This window comes from Hirundo rustica, chromosome Z (assembly GCF_015227805.2).
Source record: "Hirundo rustica isolate bHirRus1 chromosome Z, bHirRus1.pri.v3, whole genome shotgun sequence".
In the NCBI taxonomy this organism is placed as follows: domain Eukaryota; kingdom Metazoa; phylum Chordata; class Aves; order Passeriformes; family Hirundinidae; genus Hirundo; species Hirundo rustica.
The window spans coordinates 61,145,419-61,163,042 of NC_053488.1; the positions used below are offsets into that span (position 1 = coordinate 61,145,419).

At 34.5% G+C, this 17,624-nt stretch overlaps 1 protein-coding gene across 5 annotated transcripts in view; it reads left to right on the top strand.

Annotated features, from left to right (window-relative positions):
• Nucleotides 1-17,624, top strand: part of CEP120 (centrosomal protein 120) — a 37,844-nt gene that overhangs the window by 6,516 nt on the left and 13,704 nt on the right. For 2 of the 5 annotated variants that reach the window (XM_040090621.1, XM_040090625.2), the window contains exons 6-18: nt 453-650; nt 2,784-3,011; nt 3,266-3,473; nt 4,508-4,621; nt 5,234-5,411; nt 7,251-7,400; nt 8,238-8,420; nt 10,670-10,766; nt 10,855-11,007; nt 11,662-11,751; nt 12,160-12,252; nt 13,398-13,559; nt 17,075-17,197. In XM_040090621.1, the coding sequence (XP_039946555.1) occupies nt 453-650; nt 2,784-3,011; nt 3,266-3,473; nt 4,508-4,621; nt 5,234-5,411; nt 7,251-7,400; nt 8,238-8,420; nt 10,670-10,766; nt 10,855-11,007; nt 11,662-11,751; nt 12,160-12,252; nt 13,398-13,559; nt 17,075-17,197 (1,977 nt within the window). Of the gene's footprint in view, nt 1-452; nt 651-2,783; nt 3,012-3,265; nt 3,474-4,507; nt 4,622-5,233; nt 5,412-7,250; nt 7,401-8,237; nt 8,421-10,669; nt 10,767-10,854; nt 11,008-11,661; nt 11,752-12,159; nt 12,253-13,397; nt 13,560-14,242; nt 14,839-17,074; nt 17,198-17,624 lie in introns of those variants that run through there. The other 3 variants (XM_040090623.1, XM_040090622.1, XM_040090626.2) reach the window with 3 other exon arrangements.

Below are 17,624 nucleotides of genomic sequence, written 5' to 3' on the forward strand. Positions count from 1 at the left end.
GTGTTGAACTTGCAGTTGCAGTTTCCTAGAGGATGAAGTAGCTGTTCTTCTGGTCTTTTATTCAATCACATACATTATATAACAGTATCTAATCTGCATTATTTATATTGGACATATTTTATGAAGCACAGAATATTTTTGAGTATTTGTGCAGTACTTGATGTTATTAATTATATGTCAGTTACAGCCCTTGGTGTTGAGGAGTCTTAAAGGTAATTCAGGATATTTTGCAAGTTATTGCCATGCTTGTAAGTTAAAACTTGCTCTTTTTTACTTCAAAAAATAAAACATTTTTAATTTGAATGTTAATATAGTAAGTTATATGTGGAGTGCAAGCTAGGATTTAGGTCAGCTGGTCACTTAAATCTCTAATTTCCAAACTGGTGCTTCAGGATTACTGTAACTCTGCATCAAGGAGAGAGATGCATTACTCTCTTTTGCTTCTCTTGCAGTTAGTTCCTAGTACTATGAAGCTCCCTGATCGACAACCTGAGTTTTTTTTTTACTACTCATTACTGGGTAATGATGTCACAAATGAACCTTTCACTGATTTAATTAATCCAAACTTAGAGCCAGAAAGAGCTTCAGTTCGAATACGTAGTACAGTAGATGTTCTTCAAGTTTATCTTTGTGCACAGTCAAAATTACAGGTAAGATGTTTCGTTTCAAATGTGAATGAAAATAAATAATTAAAATGAAAGAAACAGAGTGTGTCTCAGGCTGTATCTATGAAGCATTTCTGTTTCCAAAGCTAAGACTGTATCATAGTATTTTGGCTCAAATATAAGTTTATTCTCTTGCTGATGTGGGAGAAACCATAGCAGCAAGTTTTCTAGCTCAGGTGGAGTGCTGTCTCTTTAACTAGTTGTTGTTACAGCAAACTGGTTTACGTGACGTGATAAAAGATGTTGCTGAAATATGATCTATGATATTCCCAAAGAGCTAATGTGGCAGTTTCAAGAGCTCTGAGCTTTTGAGCCTGTGCTGCAATCAGACCATCTGCAACCGAGGGTCCTGCTTTGTGCTACCTATGCTCATCTCATGTCAGCTGCTCCGGTCACTCTTGCCTAAGTTCTAAAATCACTGTCCTCAGCACTCTTTGTTAATGATAAGGGAGGTCTGTCTTTTTTTCCCTGCTCTGTAGCCAAATGTTGTTTCTAAATACACTACAGACATTGTTGGGCTGTTATGGGATATTTCTTGTCTTTAGCCTTGTCTTTAAATGGGGGACATGGTTTAGTGGTGGTTTGGCAGTGTTAAGTTAACAGCTGGACTCAGGAGTCTTAAGAGCGTCTTTCAAACTAAATGAATCTATGATTCTGAATATCAGGTAGTACTTAAAGTGTTTATGGCAGTCTGTGCGTGGCTCAAACTAATGACAAAACAAGAGTCTGCTTTGAGTGTGGGTGGTGTAGGATTTCTGATAATGTAGCTGGTGGATAAGTCAGTATTAGTTATACAAAGTAACCTGGACCTTTTAACTTTTTAAAGGGATTTTTTTTTGAGTTTATATAGACCTCTCTAGGGTTTTTATGCAGGGTGCTTTAAGAAAATCTAAACATTGTTTCAGATTGGTGTGGTATTGTTTTGGGGTGTTTGTTTGTTTGTGGTGGGTTTTTTGGTTTTTTTTGTTTGTTTGTTTTTTGTTTTTTTTTTCCCCCCCCCTCCTCAACTTTAAGTGTTTTTGGAGCAACACGTGCACTGGTGTGTTTGGAATTTATTCTTATTTTACAGTCTTAAAGTATTTAATATAGTATGTATGCTACATATGTACATATATGGAGAATTATGCATGTTCGCATCATGTGAAAAAAAAACTTTTTGAACAAAAGTTATTGTATTCAAAATGTTTAAGATTTTGATTTACAATTTTCTTTCTTTGACTTCTCACTCAGCATCTTAAATCTTAGGATATAGGATCAGAGCGCTGTGTTCTGATTCTTGATTTTAACATGTATTTCCAAAAATGAAAACTTTGGTTGTAAAAGGTGCTAGTGACCACACTAGAGTGTGTGTATATATGTATTGCATGGCTGTATTTGTATGTATGTACATATGTCTATACACCTAGGTATGTATGCTGGCAGCTCACACTTTTCAGCATGACAGTTTTCCTTAAGTGAAAAAAATATTAAGGATGAAGACACAGCATTCTGATCTGCTGAATCAAAACTGAAGTGACTCTTATTTGGGAAAAAGCCAGTCAGTATTTTAGTTTTAAAGAGTAACTTTGAGGAAAATAGATTGCCTTACTGTGTGTTGGTTTTTGTAAGATCCATCTTTCACTCATATGTATAAATATTAAGTTGTGTAAGGAATAAACAGTTGAGTCAAGTTTTCAAATAATTATATTTACCAGGTATTGAAACCACAGTTAATTAATTCCAAAAATCCTTGATACTTATGTGGTGTCTAAATATATGCCCAAAGCCTTTAAGTAACCCTTTTCGTTACTTTGCATCATGCATTTTATATGCCTATACATTAGAGGCAATAATCTGTGCTGTGTTTAGAAGCCACAGAGTACTGAGTCTATCCTACAGAATGAATGATATTACAGGTCCTCAGAAGGGCTGTGCAGTAACTTGCTGCTGCCCTGTCAGTGAGCAAATCTCACCTGCTCAAAACTGATGTTTCACAGCTGTTCTTATTCTCAGTGTGCAGGGACTAGATTAGGGATGATAACTTGTTGTGTTCATGCTCCCTTTAGTGGAGGGTGCACAGATGGTTCCAGTGCAAATCACACATACCACTTGCTTTCTAATGCCTTTGTGTGTGTGCAGATCCATCTTTGCTGTGGGGACCACTCTCTTGGAAGCACTGAAGTTCCCCTGTCTGGGCTACTGAAGAAAGGAAATGTAGAGATTGACCAACACCCTGTGGCTATAGAAGGACCATTTGTTCTTGTTCCGCCGAATAGAGCTAAACAGAAACTGCCACAACTGCCTTTGGATCTGGCTCCTACTGTTGGAGTATCTGTAATTCTACAAAGGGAGAGCATGACTACCCAGGTATGTCTTACCCATTCATTGTTGGTTTAGACACTGTTGCACAATTTCACATTAAAAGAATCACTGGGATTTCTAAATCATATTTGATGTTTTTTGTGGGGAAAAAAAAAACAAACACCCTGAAAGAATTAATTGCTTTATAATCCTTTTGTTGGCATTTTTCTATGTCTGAAAAATAATCTCATATTATGAAATGTCAGACATAATTTTTCAATGCAAACCATGATCAATAAGAAAACTTTTATTTCATTCAGCCTTTGATTCCCTTACATGCTGCATCTGAACCCAAACAGCCACAGCAGAAAGTTCTTTCACTTGTTAGTGGAAAAACAGAGAGCCAGCAGCAGATATCCCAAAATGTCCCATCTCAAGCTGACCAATGTTCTTCAAAAGATGATGAAGCAACAGAAAGTGAAGTGGAAAGTCTTAAGTTTGAAAAAGGCACAAAACCAAGGAAAAGAGGTATGTGGTATATGATTTTTTTGCTCAGTTGCCAAATGTGGTCTTGGATCATGTACTACTTTCTGTTATTTTGTGAAGTAGTACTCATTTCTGGTGATAAACTTCAGGCAAGTCAGAATAGTTGCATAAAACAACAGAATGGGGAATAAATGTTGTGATTTGAATATAATCATTGTTAAGTACACTTGGAAGAGCCAGATTAGGGATTTGAGGGTGTGTAGATTACAAGTGATGTGAATGGTCATCAGCTTGAAAAATCATAACAGAAGTTTTTGGAATTTCCTGAAGCTGTGAATGCGAATGTTTAGTGCAATGTGTATGAAGAAACTGTCTCGCTCAATGAGATGAAATGGTCTAATATTAATTTATTCAATAGAAAAGCGGGGTAATGTGGAATTTTTAAGTTTTCCACAGAATTTACCATGTGGATAATAATTTATGAAGACAGTTGTTTGTCCAGTTCCTGGACAAAACCAAGCAACTGGGTTATTTTGTTTGGTTTTACATGATCCTTTTGTTTGGCCTTGGTAGCCCAAACCCTAGGAAGACTTGTTTCTGATTTGAAAATTGGGTAGTGGAAAAAGGAAAAAGAACAGAGATGAGCAATACCATAATAACAGAATAAATATCAAAAAAAAGTTGTTTAGCTAAACATTACTGAACATGAGTCTTCTTAAGAGATAGTTTATTAATAAATCGAAATTATTATTTTTCTAATGACATGTGTATTGCTGGTCTTTTGAGATATATCCTAAAGACACCCAGCTCTTTCGATAGAGGAAATTCTGTGTCCTAGAAATGGGCTCTCAGGATTTGTCTGCTAATTCAGCCAAATTTTCTTCTAACTGATCTTATTTAAGCAAGGATTAAGTCCTTTATATGGAATGTAAAAAGAAAGTATTGTGATCCTAGCAGCTGGTTTGGATCTCTGATTAGGAAATCCAGGATTGTGCTTTTTTATTAATAGTGATAGTTGATTTTATTACTTTGTTTTGCTACGATGTAAAACTTGTCATTTCACATTTGTCTGTCAGGGCTGGTAGCTGGCTGCCCTCAAGAGGTTAACAAACAAACAAGTTTTGAAGAGCTTCCATCTTTGAAATCGAAGAGCAGAGCAAAGTCACCTCCATTAGATCTGCAAAATCCCAGTAAGGCAAAATTTACTGAATATAGTACAATAAATGAAATTTGTCTACAGTACCAACTTAAATTAATTTTAACAGTAAGCTGTATGTACTTTTTGTTTTGTGATGACCTTAAAATTTCACTCTGCCACTTCTTTGTACCATTTGACTGACATTTTACCTGAATCACTTAAAATTGTTTCATTCATACATTGTGTTAACTAGCTGATGTTGAAGTATTATGGCATTTTTCTTTTTTGTGATGTTAGTGTTAATGTAAAAAAAACACTTAGAAAAAGGAGGAAATAATAAAATCAATGCTAGTAATGATGTATTTCTTTAAAAATTGCAGAAGTGGAAATGTTTAAAATAATTATGAAGAAAGTATCAGAACAAGTAGCACTTACAAAAGGCTGCTGAGTTCTTATCTGACACTTTCATTCCATCTTTTTGTAGGGGCTTGTTAGCCCAAATTATTTTTCACAGTATTAATTTATTTTACAAGGGATAGAAATCTCTTAGGGAAGCAACTATCTACTTGCATTTAAAATGTGACACTAATTTTTGATCTATTTTGTTATTTGGGGCAGAACAAGTTATAAAAAAATGCACATAAATTCTCTTCTATGCTTTCAGCTAATAATGGTCCAGTAGCGATATCTCAGCCCAACCCTGTAGGTGTGTCCAGTTCTTCTGAGCCTGTGTCAGCACAGAAAATTGTCATTCCAGCAGCCTCTCACCACTTTTGCTTTTCAATAGACTTAAGAAGTATACGTGGTCTGGAAGTCGGTTTTACAATAAATTGCATTTTAAGGTACAATTAATTTTTGTTATTCTTGGTAAATACAAAACCTTCATAATTTGAATGATTGCTGGCATTATGCTTCTCTGCATCTTCATGCCTTTTATGCAGCTAATTTTCAGTAGCAAAATACTATAGAATGTTCATCTGGCTTATCACTAAAGCGAGCATTAAAGATAGTGTGTAAAACTTTACCTTTTACTGTAATTGGTATTAAATCTTATTTGAATGTCTGAGCTTGGACAACAAGGAACATCAGTCTTTAAAGGAAGAGGAGAATGTTTTCATGTTACTTTCTGCCTACATTTCCAGCTGATCAATGAAGTGATTTTTTTTTTTTAATTTTGTTTTTGTAATTTTCCATATTCCACCAAAAACTCTTTATAGTGTTTCAGTGAGAGGCAGATCACTGGTCTGTATATGAATCCAGAGGAAGCATATTGTAGTTTTAATGAAGAATCAGTGTAGTTAAATGCATTTCTGAGAGACTTGTAGATAAAGTGATGATTTTGATGGTTTTAAAATATAAATTCTACATTTGTTAAATTAATTATTGATGGTGGTTTTGAAGTCAGCGATTAATAATAGTTTTTACAATTTGTCTTCTCATTTCCATCATGGTGCTTTTTGTGTTTGTGATAAAATATATCTTTAAATGGTGATTCAGTCCAAAACCATTGAGGATTTCTGTCTGGGGAGGTGCATCTGCATTTGCTCTTCCTCTTTTCTGGCAGAGCTTGGTTCATACCTTTTTAACAGGTCACTGGGAAGTCTAGTTGTGGTTCTGGTTCTAGAGGTCTAGATTTTGTCTGAACTAGGCTGGAAAGGTATGGATGGGATGTAAGGGTGGAATATTTTAAAATACGGCTAATATAAAGTGCATTATTAATGTCTTTCCATATAGGCTACATTACTAAATAGTATGTGGAAAGCAACACACAATGGAATTTTGCCACATAAAATCTTTTATGTAACACTTCCATAACTAGTTTGTTTCAGAACAGTAACAACACATAGGTTTGTTTCATGCACTTGAGTTTTTGTATGCAGTGATGAACATGGTAGGAAACTGAAGAGGTGAAACATTCAGATACATAAGTGTTAAGAAAAATTGCAGGATTTATTCCAGTCTAAATGAGCTCTTTCAACAGCTCTCCACAAAAGGTGAAGAATGCAATTTTATATATAGAGGCATCATTTGATGCAGCTTTTATTTTATTAGGAACTTAGCTGACAGCTAGCATCATCAGTTTGAACAAAATGGAGTTTAAGAGGTTCATGACCTTCCCTTTGTTACAGTTTATCATAAACTGAAATGTGCCAGGAGAGTAATTTCATAAAATAAATAAATTGGCAAAATTATTTGACTTGCCTTTTAGTCATATTAACTGTGGAAATAAAAAGCTAATGAATTTTTCTAATGGTTCTAACACTGTGTATATGTATATTTAGTTATCAGTTATTGCATGTTAGTCTAGTTTGAACTGTAGGTATAGTTACAGATGTTCTCAAGTAACAATCTACATGTGAATATAAATTTATTCTTCTATTTGTCCTCTCAGTTTATATAATAATTGCAGAGTCCTAGTAAAATATGAATTCATCTGGTTGTGAACATACATGTTTTTTTGTCAAAACAACAGTGAATATAAAGAGGCTGGATTATTCCTGAAGTAAATGAAAACATGAATACTTGAGAACTAAGTTCTATTCTTGTATGTACTAGTATAAATTTCTTAAACTTTAATATAAGTCAGGCTTTAGTAAATTATGTCTAAAACGGTTTTCCCGTTGCAGAAGGTACAAGAACAGTTATCTATTTATAGAATTTTTTTTGTTGTTTTTTATTAGGTACTCGTATCCCTTTTTTGGCAGTGCAGCACCTATTATGACAAGTCCACCTGTAGAAGTTAGAAAGAACATGGAGGTCTTTCTCCCAAAGTCATATTGTGCGTTCGACTTCGCAACTATACCTCATCAGCTTCAAGATACATTCTTCAGGTAGTAATTTGCAGTTTTTAATCTTAATTATGCTTTTCTAGATGTTGTAATTGCAGTTACTTTAAGATTATCAGTTCTAGAATTTAGTAAATAATTCAAGGGCTAATGCCAATAAATACTTAATAGCTTTCTTTTCTAGATTCTCTATTAATTACATTTAAGGTCAGGAATTCTACAGTTCTTGATTTAATCTCTTGCATACTTAGGTATTGTTGCTTACAGAGATAAGTGCAATTGCCGTAAATTTTAAAAGTAAAGCTTGATAAAGCTTTTTATAAGTAAAGCTGTTTTTGACAAAGTACTTCTTGAAATATGTGATTTTTTTTCTTTTTAATATTCAGTGCCTATATGATATCTTTGAAAATACAGCAGGTACCTGGAAAGCAGCTCGCAGTGTTGAGAGCCGTAAAACAGTTCTCCTGGTATTCCACCAGCTTTCGATAAATGATTAAGATGTAAAAAAGAACCATCAAAATGGCAGTGTTTTGAAAGTAGGAGTGGAAGGAGATGAATTTTGAGTGACAATGGATAAAGTTAATTTGTACATATTTATTAATGAAGGTGATCAAGTTGTGTTAGCATTATTCTGTCACTTTCACGGTAACATTATTAGTCCCTAATAACTGAAGAAAGGAATGATAATCTGACTGAACCAAGTGACTAAGATACGAAGTTTGTAAGTCACATTCCTGTAAGTGAAAGGAAACCAACTCATTGTTTGACATTTGTAACCATCACTGGTTTAAAAAGTTACCTTTAGAACATGAAGTTCTTCTGAATAAGAATGCTTCCTCTTTCATTTTGATGCCTGACAATCAGATCACTTCTTTGTTTCAGATTGCCTCTGCTGGTTGAATTATGGCACAAGGATAAAACAGCCAAAGACTTACTTCTAGGAGTGGCAAGGCTTCAGCTTTCAAATGTTTTGGCTTCAGAAAAAACCCGCTTCTTGGGTGGGAATGGTGAACAATGCTGGCGTCAGACTTGTAATGGAACAGTCAGTTTCACAGCAGCACAAGGGTAAAACTATTTAAAAAATACTTAACTCTGTAGCAAGTTTTCTAGAGTTGTTAGTTTAGTATTTCTCTGAAAAACAGCAAGCTCTTCCTACTTAGCTTTTTGAATAGGTAAACAGGCTGCAGAGTACTGCACTATGCACAAGGGAAATAGGGATCCAAGAGATGAAGAGCTAAACTGCCAGTTTGTATTGGGCAATGTCCACACTACTGCCAAAGTCATTGTAATAAATATTTATATAACCATGATCCTGGGTAAATTAAACTTCACAGACAGATTAAGAAATAAATAATTGAAAAAAATGTTGCTGAGGCACTTCTTTAAGTAAGTTACTCAACTGTAGGAAGTGCTAATATTCCAGAAAACAGTTAACATTGTTCATAGTATGCTTTTAGATACAACTGACTTCAGTGAAAGTTGGAAGAACAGATACACCCAGAGAATGGAGACATCTCCTGTTTCAGTATAGTAGCAGGGGTTTTGGCTTGTGTACATCAGAAGGAGACAAATGTTCATTTACACAGAGCAGTGATGGGGAGGTTATATATATATGTACATATACATATATGTGTGTATATATATGTATATGTGTGTGTGTGTTTATATATTTTTTAATTTGTAGTTACTTCTGTCCTGTGTTCTTGCTGAAGATGATTAGTGTTCGCAATCAGTGTCTTGACCCTCAATCTTTTCTGTGTTATCATGGTACTTGATTATGCCCTTAAAAAGAAGTATAATTGCTTTTAAGACTGAGGTCAGTTTTAAACTGCTAATGGAACAGATTTTTAAAAAAGCATGTCATATTTAACTCACAGGAAATTTCATGTTAGTGACTGGTAACCTTCCTCCTCCCAACTTAATAAAAATTGACCTCTGGCTTTGTTTAAATTTCTGTGGGACAGCCAGCATGGCCTGATTCTCTGAAGAGTTGCTTTAAGGTCTCACAATACATTAAGGTTAATACTTTTACTGTTTGTTAAATGAAACCTGGTTTTGCACAAAACATAACCACTAGATGGCAGTCTCAAAATGTAATCACGCCTGTGTTTTGTCTGTGCTGACCCCTTCTTATCCTTGCTCTTGTTGGTGTAACCTTCTTTTTACACTGGTATGTTCAGCAGACTTGTTGAATAGATTACTCAGATTTCTGAGGTTCCTTAATAGTTCATTAGTCAGTGGCTGATGGAAAGTTTTAAGAATTTAATGGAGCAATTTATTTTATCTTAAGTGAAGTACAAGCATTTATTGGTTTTTTTCCCTTTGCAAATAACTAACTGTAGAAGGCTGCACCTTTGTAAAAAGCATTTTAGTGTTGTCTATTGATATTTGCTGAAAATTAATTTCTGTGAAAACTACACCTGTGGTTAATTCTTTCAGCATCTTGTTGCTTGATGTGTTCTGCAGCTTCCAGGTGACAAGTGATTATGTAATTTGCCTTACTGAGTGGTTATCACTGAAATGAGAGGTTTTGACCTACACTGCATTGTACTTTCATGTACGGACTTTTGATAATTTCCAGTTACAGTTACATGACTTCTGCATGTTCCTTCTCTTAAAGCCTTTTTGTGCAAAAGACTGGCTTTCTTTGCTATATTTTGACTTTGGTTAGAGATGAGGCAGTTGGAAACAAGCCGCTCTAAAGCGGAAACCACAATTACTTTCAAATTAATTTATTAAATTATCTATTATCGAGGCCTTATTTCACTGTACAAGGGCAGGTAGATATTTTAACCTCTAAGTGATTTAAAGTTGCCAATTTCCAGAAATGTGGTTTTTAGTAATTCGAGGATATTTTGCCACAAATTATATGCTAAATTACTTATAGTGTGGATAACTAGAAGGTCAAAATCTGAACAAGGAAGGCTAAGGAAATTTAATATCTTAAGCTGAAGTCAGCAACAATGCCTGTATATGAACAGTTATATCATTAGAAAGATTTAAGACTGTAGGTACAATTTTGGATTATTCCCTCATTGCAGGGATGTATTGATTATAGTAATCTGTTAGTTAAATAGGTTTCCAATGACAAGTTATCTGTTTAAGTCTGAAAGCTTGCCGTAGATTCATAAACTAGGCCCTAACTTAACAATGTACACAGGAGAGCATGTTTGAGCTCTCACACAGGCAACTCTTTAGAGATTCTGAGCTTGCACAGAACAACTTCAGCTTTGCTGTTTTGTGTGTTGTATTACATTCTCTTTCTGTATCTTTAGGCAGTTTTAATTAAAATAACATTCTAATGCCATTTATAGGTCAGGCAACAGAATAGCAGAGCTTTCGTATGCCATCACCTTGGAAGACTACGGACTTGTCAAAGTGCAAGAAGTTATGGTGTCAGATTCTTCTCAAGTAATTTTATATAAATATTTTCTTTTTTCTTTGAACATGTCTTTGAGAAGTTGAAGTTCCAATGAAAAATCCACTCTTTTTATATCAGGATGTAGGTGCTGGTCAACAACAGCATGTCCCTCATACTCAGCCTTGCTGTGCCCCAGAAGACCATCCAGAACCTCGAGAAACTCTGGAATACAAAGCAGCACTGGAGTTAGAAATGTGGAAGGAAATGCAAAAGGACATTTTTGAAAATCAGGTTTTTACTCTTTCTTTTTTATTAGCTAAATTATGTCACTACCAGAGAAGGTTTAGCAGAACTGGTACAGAGAATATCATTAATTGTATTTTATTTTACCATTTCAAGTAAGAGCTAAGTTTTACTTATACAGAATATTAAACCTTCAGATGTAAACTATTTTATCCACAAATTCTGTGTTCTTAAGGAAGAAGGTTAATTCTAAAGTGAGTAAGGAAGGTGCTAGGTTTGAACTACAGAATGCTAGCTTCATGATTTCCCATTACTCTTTGTAAAGTACAATAGAATCAAGATTTGAGCTATTGATGTTAAATATTTATTTTGTATTCCTTTAGTTGCAACTCAAAAACTATCTGTTATCTATCTTGAAGTCACTCTAGGTGTTTTTGTTTACATGCTTCTTTTTAAAAGGTAGTGAAAATCTAGTACCTCTTTGTTTGGATATTTTTTCTCAAACGTGTGTTTACTTTGCATTTTGTACTTCCGTGTAAGAAATCTTTCACCATCAGAACCGTACCTTGAGCTATGCAAGTCAGCATGCAAAACTTGTTCTCTTCAATACTTAAGTCTGCTACTGCTCTAAAGGTGCGCTTCCAACAATTTTGGTCTGGTTTGGGTTGGGGTTTTTTTTGTTTGTTTGTTTTCCTCTAAAAGCTTAAAAAGAAGGAAATGGTACATATGCAAGCATTTGCAGAGGAATGGAAGAAAAGAGATCGAGAGAGAGAGGCATTAGTGAAGAAAAAGGTAAGGAAATTACTCCTTATACTTGCAGAAAGTCTAAATTGTTTAGAATTTTACAAGGTACTTGGTAACATGTAGCAAAGGGTCTGTGATTAGCTTTGCACCTACTGATATATATGCATATAGTCCACAAATGTGCGAAAGAATGAAAAGTAGCCTTTAATCACAGAATATTTGTTAAAAATTTTCTTAGGTTAGCTTGCTGTATGTGGAAACACTCAGTGCGTTTTACTTGCCTGGTTGAAAAGCCCTTCTACAACCTGACTGTGCAGGGCAACCCATTAGACTATGCTGAGTTAGAAGGATTCTCCATTGCAAGTTCTTAAATAAGAGCTGGAGATTTGTTTCATATGGAAATTTCTAAATAAAAACTATCAATATTTTATACTTTCGTTTCCATCCTTTGTTTAGGTAGCAGAATATAACGTTTTGGAAGAACAACTTCAGAAAACCCTGAGAGATCTGGATAAGCGAGAGCGACAACTTTTTAGTGCTGAATCAGAGGTAAAAACTGTCTCATTAAACAGTGTAATTGCATTGGCTACTTCTATAGGTTTGAGTTTTCACCTAGTGACAACTGTGTTCTGTATAGAAGATAGCAAATAGCCACAATCATAATGATGTGTAGAGGAACACTAGTAATTAGGCCAAGTTTTGTTACAACTTCTTTACTAAAATAGAGATTCAGAAAGCTTTTAAATGGGTTGCTAGAATTACAGAACTGTAACCCTTCTATTCCTGACAGAATTATTGTCTGTGCAGACATTGATGTAACATTAGCATATTTCAAGTTTAACACTGTCAGGTGAGTATTGTGCACATACACAAGAGTGCATCTCTTCAAAAAGTAATTGCTAGACTAATTGTTGCAATAGGAAGGGTGACAAAGAGATCTGGGAGAAACTTCAGGTTTTGTTATCCAACATTTTCTGTGTTCCTACTTCTGTTAATTTTTTTTAATTTTTTTTTTTTAATAGTGACAGGGTCAAAGAGGATGCAGGAGAAATCAGTAACTACCACTGTACTGAACACCCCCAATCTGAGGAAGTGGGGTGTGACTTCAGGGGTGTTGATCATATGAAAAGGCAAAACCTCCCTATTCTTGTATTTCAGAACAAACTCAAAATTACTTAGGTAGAATACTGTGGTGTTTTAGCCATCCAACAAACTTTCTCTTTCCTCCTTGTTACTCAGATTAATTTTTCTAGCCTACTAATCCCTTCTGTGCTTCCAAGAAAATTGAGAACTCCCAACACAGGAATTGGCTGGCTGAGCCTGTCGTCTTCAGTACCCAGGCTAACCTCTACCTCAAGATGCAGTTTGTGCTATAAATAATGTTTTGACTTCAGAATCTGTGCAAAAAAATCTGGTGCTCAGGTTTGGCCAAGTGCATTTCAGTCTGAGTAGAAGTAGTTATTTTGAATCTCATGTATATTTCTCTAAAAATATATATATACTAATTGACAGATTGTTAGCTAAACTGAAATAAGAACATATATAGTGATTATTTGGACAGTGGGAATTATATTGTTTAATTTCAGAAATTAATAACAATTTTTCTGTCATAAATAGCAGTAACAGTTTTAAGAGACTTGTCAAGTGAAGCTCGCACTCCTGTGGATTAATACAAATGTGTCTCTCTTTTTAAGCTTCAAAGAGTAAAGAAGGAGCTACAAGCAGAGCATGAAAGAAATCTGCAAGTGCTTCAGGATTCTCTGCGTCGTGCCAGGGAAGAATGTGCACACCAGCTAGAGCTAGAACGGTCAAAAATTAAACAACTGGAAGGAGACAAGCTTCGCTTACATCAGCAGGTAAGTCCTGTCATGTTTTCTAATAAAAGTGAGCATTTTTCTAAGTATGCTAAGTTAAGCAGTGGCTTGGAGACAATTGTATTCTGGCAACTTTGTAGACAAACATTTTATTTAAATTGAGGAGCTCTGTGCTGAGAACCATCCGTGTCAGTCTTGCTCAGTTGTATGGCCAGTTTGCAGTGCGCTGCTTGTAATTATTTTTTCAACATTGAAAATCAAGTTTCATTTAAAAGCATACATTACATGAACAACCTGAAGAGCAGTGTACATTTGAGTAACCTAAAATTGTTGGCAATTAACATCTAAGTAGTTTGACTGTAGAGTTAGTTTTATTTTTCTATTGCAAAAGAGTATTTCTGTTATCCTTATGGGGACAGAGAGGGAAAATCTCTTGTCATTGCAGCCTTCTATTCTGAGAGTAGTACTTTTTAAACAGAAAATTTAGATCATGTTCTGTTGTCCTGTAAGCTAACTTTGGCTAACAACAACTAACTAACAGGAATAGTCTAGGTATTTTTCCAGCCTGTTAAACTGTAAAAGTTAGTACTTTTTTTTTTTTAGCTGTTGCAGCATTAGACACTTAGTTTGTTATTAACTAGATTAAATCTTACTAAAAGCTAAGTGTTCTGAAAAGTACTTTGTTTATGTAGATTAATTACTTGCTTTTGTGTTTTTCCTTTCAGATGTGTGATAGCGATATTGATCCCGTATTAGCTGTCACTTTTTCAAAAACTGTGTCAGCCAAAGCCGTATTTTTGTACTTAGGAAGAGTTGTGATTGATTTTCTTGAGTTTTTTAGTTCTGTGTTAAACACTGGTATTAACATACTTCTTTTCTTGTTAGCATATGTTAACCACAGTACAGTGAACTTTTTAAAAATTTAGCTAGTACAAAAATATTGCTAACCTCGAAGATACTAATTTTGGTTGTTCTATTTGAGCGGTCACTGAATCAAGATAAACAGTTTCAAACTGCAGAATGTTCCTCCTCAAGGTGATAAGTGGATCACTTTCGCATTTTATGTTGTTGGCAGCTACAAGTCCAGACAAGACAGGCAGTAGTTCTTGTTGCTAAAGTGGCAAAATGCTACCAGCTAGTATTCTGATTTAATTTCTTATTGATTATTTCAGCTTCCACTGCCCATTTTTAGCTTCAACAGACCTTTTCTAAATAGAACATCACAATCACTTTATTTTTCCTATTCAGGACCGACATACAGCTGTCAGACCAAAGATCATTTAGCTCTGTATTATGGTGCAGCAATGGCTGGATTTAGAGGATAAGAAATTAAGAAGTGAGACTATGAAAAAAATCCAATTTTGCTATATCCAAAATTGTATATACCAACAAGGGTTATATGTTGTCTTCTCCAGAGTCAGTGTCTAGCTGTCAATTAAAGTTTTCTTCATGATCTCATGTTATTACTTTTAAAAACTATTTAGTATTGCAACATCCTATGGCAGTTAATTCTAAAATTTAATTATGTCTTTTATATTTAAAAATTTATTTCTGTTCATTTTAAGAACATTTTTAAATAATTATGAAGAATACTTTAGTGCCTGTGCAACATCCCATTCCTGATTGCGTAGGTGGCTGTCATACATACTGTCTCTCTTCCAAACACAAGCGCCACTATATTTTCTCTGGTTTGTATGAAGGTAATTTTTTCCCAGAGCATCCTGAATGTCTTCCTCTGTGCCGTTCCTGCTATGCTTCAGTATGTGGTGATTGTTGCCACATACTGTTTATGAGACGGGCTTTTTTCTTTTGCTTTGTTGGGGGTGGGATTTTGTTTGCTTACTTTGGAGCTTCACTCTAGGACCCTGCTCTATGTAATGTGCACAAGCAAAAGGTTTCTGTTGCCACCAGATGAGTCCTTTTTTAAAGCCCTTCTTGGATGTGGGTTTTTTCTGTGTGGCATTTTTTGTGTTGCTGTTTTTGGTTTCTTCACACAGAATGTTCTGGAATAAGTGATCTTATTCCATACCTTTTAAAGGGATTTGACAATACACAATTTTCACACTTGAACATTTAAAGAACTCCAGAATTCAACTTGTTTTGCAGTAAACCCCACTATGTACAAGAGAAGATCCTTGAGGCATCCAGCTTGAAGAACATCACCCTTACTTTCTGAATAAGGAGGTTTCACTTTATTTGTGGGATTTTTAGGTTCCTCATATCCACAGTTCTGAGGTCTCCTGTGAAATTCGGTTTTTGAAAGTTTTTCCAGAACCAGACAAGAATTTAAACACTGCTGTAGAAGTTTTAGGGAGAGCTGATATTTCCAATAGCAAAAGAACTTAGTTATTGTCTTTGGAATCATGTCTGTATGTCTGCTTAAAAAATAAATAGGTAAAAATGAAAGGTGTTAAAAAGCAATATCTTTTGTTCAAGGTCAATGGGTTATTGTAGTTCTGTGAGAAAAACAATGGCAGTGAACTCTGTTTTTGTATGGCTCCCTAGGAAACATCTTTGCTTTCATCTATTATGTAACAATTATAAATGCAAAAAGCAGAAATTTGTGAGAAAAATAGAGGTGACCTAATTAGAAGATCCAAATAATTAAAATATTGTTGTACTAGTAGAAACTGTTGGTTTTGAAACAGAAATGAGTTCTCTAAAGCATTTTCACCAATTATTTAAGCTGTTGGATACAATTCATGAAAATACTCGCTTTGCCTAGTTGGACATAAGTATAAGATCACCATGTGGGATCATATTCCGATATGGAATCCTTCAGTTCCATCAGGTGTATTGAGGTATTTATAGTTGAATAGTATTTACCGGAAGAAGAAAACATATATCTAGGTGTTCTTAATATATTGTAAAAAATGCTGTTAAACATATGACTTCCTCACTTTCTCTGTAGCAATTAATTGTGTATTTGCATTATTTTTAAAATTATCCATTGTGTGTAAAAAGCAAAACACTCTCTTATTAAAAATTGTCTTGAAACTGTGGAAGTACACTGTGAGGGCAGAGGTCCTCAGCATTAAATCATTAGTCACTAAAGCCTTTCTACTTCAGCCTTTCTTCTATATCATTTGGTTGTACAAAGTATTAGTCGTTTCCTTTTGCAGAAGTTCCTGAAAAAGTTATGCTGTGAAATTGAGTAAGTAATAAAACTTCATACAGCAAATAATACTGGCTTCCTTTAAAAGGTGTGTAAATCTTAGTATTATCCTTTATGTATTTCTTTAGCAAGATTTTTTTAGAGGTGTAAACAGAAATACGTGTAAATCTTGATCTTACGTTTATGAGGACAGACTTGGTTTTTTCTTCCCAGTACAGAGCAAAGATCCTCTTTAAAACTCTTCCTATTAAAACATTGCTGTGTGACATCATCAAGCAATCATTAATTATTAATTGTAACTTCCAGTACATGTTTTATATCAGATAATTAACAGTAAAATGTTTGTTCCAGGGAGTAAGAAGTAACTTAAATTCTGTAATCTAATAATTTTGTCTGTGAATGGGCTTTTCTGTTAACTTGCATCTTGGTTTCTTTAATGTAGCTTTATGAAGCTGAAAATAAGCATAAGACTTTGGAGAAGGAGTTCCAGCAATACAAAGAACAGCAAAGTAGCAAACCAGAAATCCAGCTACAATCAGAAATAAATCTTCTCACTTTAGAAAAGGTATATTCGATTTTTCTAGTACTTAAAAACTGTCACAATGCTGTGTTTACTGAAAAAGGGGATGTAGTATAGAAGTATTAGAGGCTAAAACAGGACAAAACCCTAACCTATATATATAAATCATGATTTATGGTGGGGTCTCTGAACATTCCACCTAAAAAACTAAAGAAAGATGATTATTTTCTTGAGGATTAATTTAAACTGATTTTCCATTATTTTCATTTTCGTAATTAAGTATTTCTGCAAAGAGATTGTGTTACTTATCAGTAAAATGGAATCGCTGTCATAAGTTGGTTTTCTTAAAAGCCATATATTCCCACACTAGAGAATTTAATTAAAACCACATATAGGAGCATTTAATGCTCAGAATTATGGTGAATCTGTATGTTACTGTATGCTTTAATAACTTCTAATAATGCAGTTGTGT